We start from the raw sequence: 6,725 nt of genomic DNA, 5'->3' as shown, positions 1-6,725 counted from the left end.
CTGCGCTGCATGCAGGACTGGGGTGGGCAGGGCTGCCACAGACTACATGGGGCACGGGGTTTATTTCCCCCCTCCCTCTGGCATCTGGAAAAAGGGGCAGGGAGGGGACTTGTTCTGCTGCTCACCCCACACAAAGAGAGATCAGCAGAGGTGGCAAACAGGGCTGGCAGACTCAAGCTGTGGTCCCCATGGGGAGAGGGGACAGAGGGAGGAATTAACCCCCTCCCTGCCTGGCTGCGGGTGGAGGCAGTGGCTGGGGCTGTAAAACCTGGACTGGGGTCCCTGGGGAGAGAGGGGGCAGAGGGAAGAATTAACACCCTCCCTGTCCCCTTTGCCTTAACAAGGCCATGCCAGCCAGCATCTGGCAATGCCCCTATCTCTGCCACTGGAGTAACAAGGGGGCGGGGAAGGAGGGAAGATAAAGTAAGGGTTTTTTTGAACAACACAGGTGTGGCCTGAAGATGACCAAATGAATGTAATTAAACTTGAAAAACAAGAAATTGTTCTTCTTCCAATACCCCTTAAATGCTGTGTATTATGGGGACAGTGAAAGGCTATTAATCATCTTACTATTTCACTAATAGCCTTATCTGTTTGTGAATAATACCTCATGATTGATTTTGGTTTTTGTTATTTGTCCAAGAGTCTAATAACTAATAGTTGGCAAAGTTCAACAATTCATAGAGCACCTCCTTTGAAGTTAATGAAACCCTCACCTGGTATTGTGGGCTTCTTTAAATGGCATACCACAATATTGTTCCTATGGGCAGAATATACCTTCCTATAGTTTCTGTCAGCCTGGAGCCTGAGACTAAAGCTAGAAACCAAATCTCCACAGAGTAGTCATTGCTACCTAGTCTATTTTATACAGATTCTTATACCTTTTCAATGTAATGTCTGAGCCCCTTGCAATGGTGCATTAGGTGATGTCACTAACAAAAATTAAATGTGGCTTCTTCCTTCTCATCCTCTTTCACAGGATACTGTTTTTGAAGATTTTTAACATAGATACTGTCCTGTGTTTATATTACAGCAGAAGTATAACCAGCAAGTTCTGCACTGGGCTGAGCCCTGCCAGAGAACGAGGTTTGGGAAAAAGGGGCTGGGTTCAAACCACCTCTGGATGAGGGACTAGAACCTGGGTCTCCTACTCCCTAGGCCAGGGGTTCCCAACCTTGGGTCATGACCCAAATGAGGTTCATGGGGGCATTGCCGGCGGCCCTGCACACAAAGGATGAGCCGCGCCACATGCCGGAAGCTCCCCTGCCCCCAGGCTGCCACCGCTGCCCTCCATTCCCAGGAGCGGGTCACAGCACAACAAAGCTGGGAACCAGTGCCCTAGACAATCCTCTAACTTTCAGGCCACTGGGCTAAAACACAGCAAGGCCTCTTCTTCCAGGGCCAAAAACTCAATAATTGTAACTTTTCTGTGACTAAAGCCTTGGGTCTTACCTGGCATTACATACATTCTATTCCCCTTAGGTGCCTGCAGCCTACTAAGCATACTATGTGGAGTTTAAACACGGCAATAATGCCAAAAAGTATAGTCACGTGGCTATGTAAAAGAGAAAGTATTTAGCCCTAAGAAGGTAGAATGATTTACCCACAGGTTGCATAGGAACTGGGCCCTGAACGTAATTCTTTATGTACAGATGAGCTTTACCCAAGTTTTTAATTGCCTTGGTAATATTTTTTATAGGGTAGTTAGCATCTGAACTACAAAGTAATGCAGTATGAAATATAATAAGTATTATGATTATTACTATATCTCCCCCTCACTTACACACTGTAGTAAAACTGTATAAAGGAAACAACCAGTTTAGCAGTAGTGTAGCAGCACTCTGAATCTTCTGAAAGTTTCAGAAGGAATCTTTGTATCATCCATATGTTCACAGTCAGGGAAACTGGCAACAGGGCAACCAATACTAACCAGCACAGGCCAGAGGAGGAAGAACAGGAATCATGACTATGTTTCTAAGGACAGTAACAACATGTACAAACAGCAAAGAATGGACTTCAAACTCCATTCAGGTCAACTGGCTGCAGCCTTCTGCAATGTCCTCATTAAAAAGTTATATTTACCTGACAAGCTCTTTTAATACTTTACATCAACATAAAGCACAGACTTTATGGGCATATCCAGCTGAGCGCTCACATGCATTTCCTACATAGTTGTGCCGCTGCTACTTGTCCCTGGGGAATGCCTGTGCATGTGTACTATGGAGCACAGCAAGTTGCCCTGGGTGGGGTAGGGGAGGCTGGGGCAAGCACCTAGGCTTGCCACAACAGCCTTAGGCTCCTGGGGCTCCAGTGATGGTGATTCAAGTGTGTGCAGCCTGGCCAGCAGCCCAAGTGTGGCTCCAATTGGCCAGGCTCCAGGTTTGGATGGTGCATGCTTCTACCACATGTGCTGCCCCACTTCTTTGGTGCAGGTATTTTTTGACACTGAAATCTCCCAGTGTCAAAAAAAACTTCTGTGCTGCTAATTAGCAATGCAGCAAGCAACTGCATGTGCGGTGTGTGCAGTTTGTGGTGCCACAGCCGAGTCTGCGGTGCCGCAAACTGCATGCGTGCGTTTGTCTGGACACATCCTATATGTTGAAGCAGACTGCACTCTGATCGAAAAGTTCAAAATGCAAATAAAATTTAACTTATTTGATGCTTCTGGCTTTATTTATTTTTTATAGAAAAAGAGTTACAGAAAATATATGACTATCTTTATCTTAACATTAAACCTAAGTAACTGAAACAACAGAAAAAGAAGGCTTTGAGACTGAGAGGAAATTAAGGAGTCTTTTAAAATAGAATCAACTTACTCTACTTGGTCCAATTAAAACAAAAGGTGTGTTTTGACTCCTGTTAGGAACACAAACTAGTGAGGGACTGTAATGTTTTAAAGTAATTCTGGAAATGTTATTGATAAAATTAGTATTCATGTGGAAGAATGGAATTAAAAGTCAAAAGGTATAACCTGAGACTCCAACCTTGAGAAAGTGTTCCTTGCATAGTGCATAATGCTGTCAAAATCATAGGGTTCCCCAAGGGAGTTAACCTCTCCTGGCTCCATCTTCAGGAAGTTGTATTCCTGACCTACAAGCAATTCATAAACAATATCTCAGATGAACCATCTGATAAAAAGGAAAAGAAAGAAAAATACCACCAACAGAGATACAATAATCATTCACAGACATTTTTAGTTTAGTGAATTCTAACCAAAGTAGTTAACTGCTTTTATTAATTACAGTGAACAAGGATGCATGAACTTCATAAACCCATGACTAGATTATTTACATGTAACTTAGCCGTTTCATTTACATTGACACTATAAGCAATTAAGACATCATACACCAAAAATTAAGGTAAATATGGAGTCCACCACATTTACCAATTTAGCTATCAACTGCAGGAGTAATCTGATTGTACAAGACGGTTACCAGAATTATCTTATTTAAGTAGAAACTACCTTTTACAAAACTTATCTACTCACAACAGTAATTTGGGTCCAGGTTCTAGTGGCCTGCACTACTAACTTCATGAAAATGCTTCAGCTTCAGAAGAGAATTGCAGCAATCTGTTTAAGAAAAGAGAAGCTGCCTTCCAGGCCTGAAATCTACCAGAGATCTGGTCCTCATTGGTATATAAACCGGCCCTTACTAAAGCCCCAAATCATACTGAAGTCTAGCCAAAGTTTTTTACTTTAATATTAAACATCAAACCACCAACTCTAGTCAAACCTGCAGCAGCTAAGAGAATGCTCTCAGAACATGTATCAATTTCACCCTGACAGAAATGCTTTCCTGACTCCAATAAGTGATGGGCAAGGCCAAATGACACCACAAGAAATGGTATTAACAAGCAAGTTCAAGCAAAAAACCATGGAGGTAAGATAGAAGCATGCAGGATGGTTCACCTTTACCTGAGATGAAGCTAAATACTTACTTACATAAAGCGCAAGAAATTAGCAGACCACCTTGTGGCTTGTGAATCCATCAGAGGCAAACAGTAGTTGCTGAATCCAACATGTTTAGCACACAGAAGAGTTCAAGTAAGTGTGTATGTGGAAGCCTTGGATACAGAAGATAGAGCCTAAACCACCCCCTACACCTCCAGACTGGGATCCAAGCTAATGCCTTATACCTGTACATCCTGTCCAAAGTCCCATCTGAGGTGACATAGCTTTATTGTATCCCGAATGAATTTCTTTAAACATGAGTTTCATATTAAGAAACTATAAAATGTCTTAGGTGTACAGACTTGAACACTTTTCAAATTAAATCAAGGTTATAGAGTCTAATACTGAAAATATAATTAGACCAATGTAGTCTAATGGTATTTTATATTATGTTTTGCAGTTTTAAGAATTATGATACTTAGTTTTTTGCTGCATCTAGACCATCTGGTAATATAAAGCACCAAAAGGAAAATAAAAGCCTGCTGTGCAAACATTGAGTAACTGGCTAAAAGAAAGTATTTCTAAAAATAAATAAAACTAGAAAAAAACCATATGCTTAAATAAAAGTGTTACAGATTTTGTCCTGAGAAGTTATTCATTTCGTGGAATTCTAACATATTGGTTAAACAAATTGGTTTAAACTATTCTAAACAGAATGGTTTAAATTTTACCTTCATAGTTATTTTCATAAAGAAGGGTTTAAAAGGGTTTTAGGTTGCTTAAGTGCTACAATTTTCCATATAATATACACTCTAAAAAGCAAGAAAATGCCAAGTAATGGAACCTGTATTAGGGCACACAGGATGTTTCTAACAACAACAATCACTTTGTACCCTTCACAAGGTATTTAGCATTTGTTGAAAGGAAAAGGTAATTCATCAAAATCAAAAGAGTTCAAAGATGTAGTTTAATTACGAAGTTGAAAGCCATTCCATGCCTGCTTTCCTGCCAACATCACCAGCTGGCTCCATTGCAGCCTAGGTTTCAAGGTTCCCAGCTCATAGGGAGCACATCTGGTGGGCTGACCAGGAGACTGGCATGTTGAAATTTTGGTATTCCTAGTTCCTGAACTCTTAAGACAACTCCATAGCTCCCTTGGCAGCCTGCCACAGGCAAAAACGTCTATGTTCCTGGTGTCTGAAGGAGCTGGTAGCTTAGAAACCTTGGGAGTTCTGGCTTCTCAGCCTTGAAACTACCACCTGAATCAAAGTTTCAAGCCAACCAGCCAACCAGATGAGATTAAATAAAATTGGGACCCAAACTGCCAGTCTTGTAGCTTCTCCACAGCTAGCTTGATCAGGGTCTGCTGCTCCACGGCAATTAACCAAGTAAAATGTTAGTACCAGTGTCATTTTCCAAGCTTCAATATAATTTCATTCATGTTTCATATAAGGACAGGAATACAGTATTCTGACTAAAGTATGACAACGAAAAAGGCTGATGGCTTTTTTCCATACCAACAGGAGTTTTTTCTTGAGTCTCTAAAGGCCATAAATAAAGATGTGCTCCCTCCTCTATGTTTATTTGATATTTACATTGTCAACACCAGATGCAACTGCAACTTAGAAGTACTATATATTCAGTATATAGTTTTCAGTCACTCTGGAATCCATCCAGATAAAAGAAATGGTATAAATGAGTTAATTTCTGTTGTAATATTACAAGTTGAATTTAAGAAATAATAAAATTCTGAATGATAATCATTTTGGTTATGAATTATAAATTAACTAATGACAAGAATCACCAAAAAGTGTAAAAATGCAATCTTCAAGCCAGATCAAAAAGAACCATGAAAAGATCCATAGTCATCCAACCATTGGTCTGGCATGGTTAAGGCACATCAGTTTCTGTAGACAATGGCACATGCGGGATTGATGTACCTAGCATCACATTCAGTCATCTGTTTTGATTGGTTAGTTTGAATGATCAACTACCCATTTACAACTGGGTTTGCTGGGAGTCCTCTTTGGTACAAGTCCAAAGTTAAGCTCAACAATCATTCATCAGGAGCTTTAGCAAAGAAAGCCTTAACTTCACTACATTGTTTTACAATCATAAACAGACACATCAAAATGAACCTAACACCATCAGAGATTTTTTTTTAAATCTAAGAGTGCTTATCAAATTATCTCACCTGGCTGAATGTTTTCTCTAATGATGGTTACATGGTCATCTCGGTCAGGTCGTGTATGTTCGTGCCAGAAGCCTATCACATGACCCAGTTCATGAACAACTATTCCAAATTTATCACAGTTCTTGCCAATTGATATAGCCTGGGGGCCATTACCCCTTCGACCCACGTAGGAACAGCACCTGCAATGAGAATACAAACCAAGAGGAAAGGTTTTTATGATGTATGCACAGATCAGTAAATTTACAGGAAAGCAACTTCCAGCCTGCTAGTGAATAACATTTAAACATTAGATTATCAATAATATCCAATGCAGGATCAAGGCAGTTTTGCAAGCTTTACATTGTATCATTAAAATAAGATGAACATAGCATTTAGTAGTACTTAATACTGCACGTAAATTCCTGAAACAAATGTATTTATCCAAGGTCTTAATTGGCGTCATTTGTGGCCGATCAAACTATTCCTTATGCCCCTGTGCCTGTCTGGAACAAAGTAAGTTTCCAAATACATAGTACATTTCCAAAATAAATCATAAAACTGACTGTGATCTCTTGCATGGATGTCTTGAACATGAGACACGCCATCACCAGCTGAGCAGGTTAAGTGACTGGTACTTTGTTGCTGTCTTTGAACACCACG

At 40.4% G+C, this 6,725-nt stretch overlaps 1 protein-coding gene across 3 annotated transcripts in view; it reads right to left on the bottom strand.

The window, feature by feature from the left end:
• The window catches only part of TLL1 (tolloid like 1), a 295,909-nt gene that overhangs the window by 108,092 nt on the left and 181,092 nt on the right, over nt 1–6,725 (bottom strand). For all 3 annotated transcript variants that reach the window (XM_019521749.1, XM_019521750.1, XM_019521751.1), the window contains exons 6-7: nt 6,087–6,265; nt 2,985–3,090 (exon numbers count right to left, since the gene is read on the bottom strand). In XM_019521749.1, coding sequence (XP_019377294.1) covers nt 2,985–3,090; nt 6,087–6,265 — 285 coding nt within the window. The remainder of the gene's footprint in view (nt 1–2,984; nt 3,091–6,086; nt 6,266–6,725) is intronic.

The sequence above is a fragment of the Gavialis gangeticus genome, unplaced genomic scaffold, assembly GCF_001723915.1.
Source record: "Gavialis gangeticus isolate Ggan-Ray unplaced genomic scaffold, GavGan_comp1, whole genome shotgun sequence".
Lineage (NCBI taxonomy): Eukaryota > Metazoa > Chordata > Crocodylia > Gavialidae > Gavialis > Gavialis gangeticus.
The sequence above is the reverse complement of the archived record's forward strand: the minus strand, read 5'-3'. Positions and strand labels throughout refer to the sequence as shown.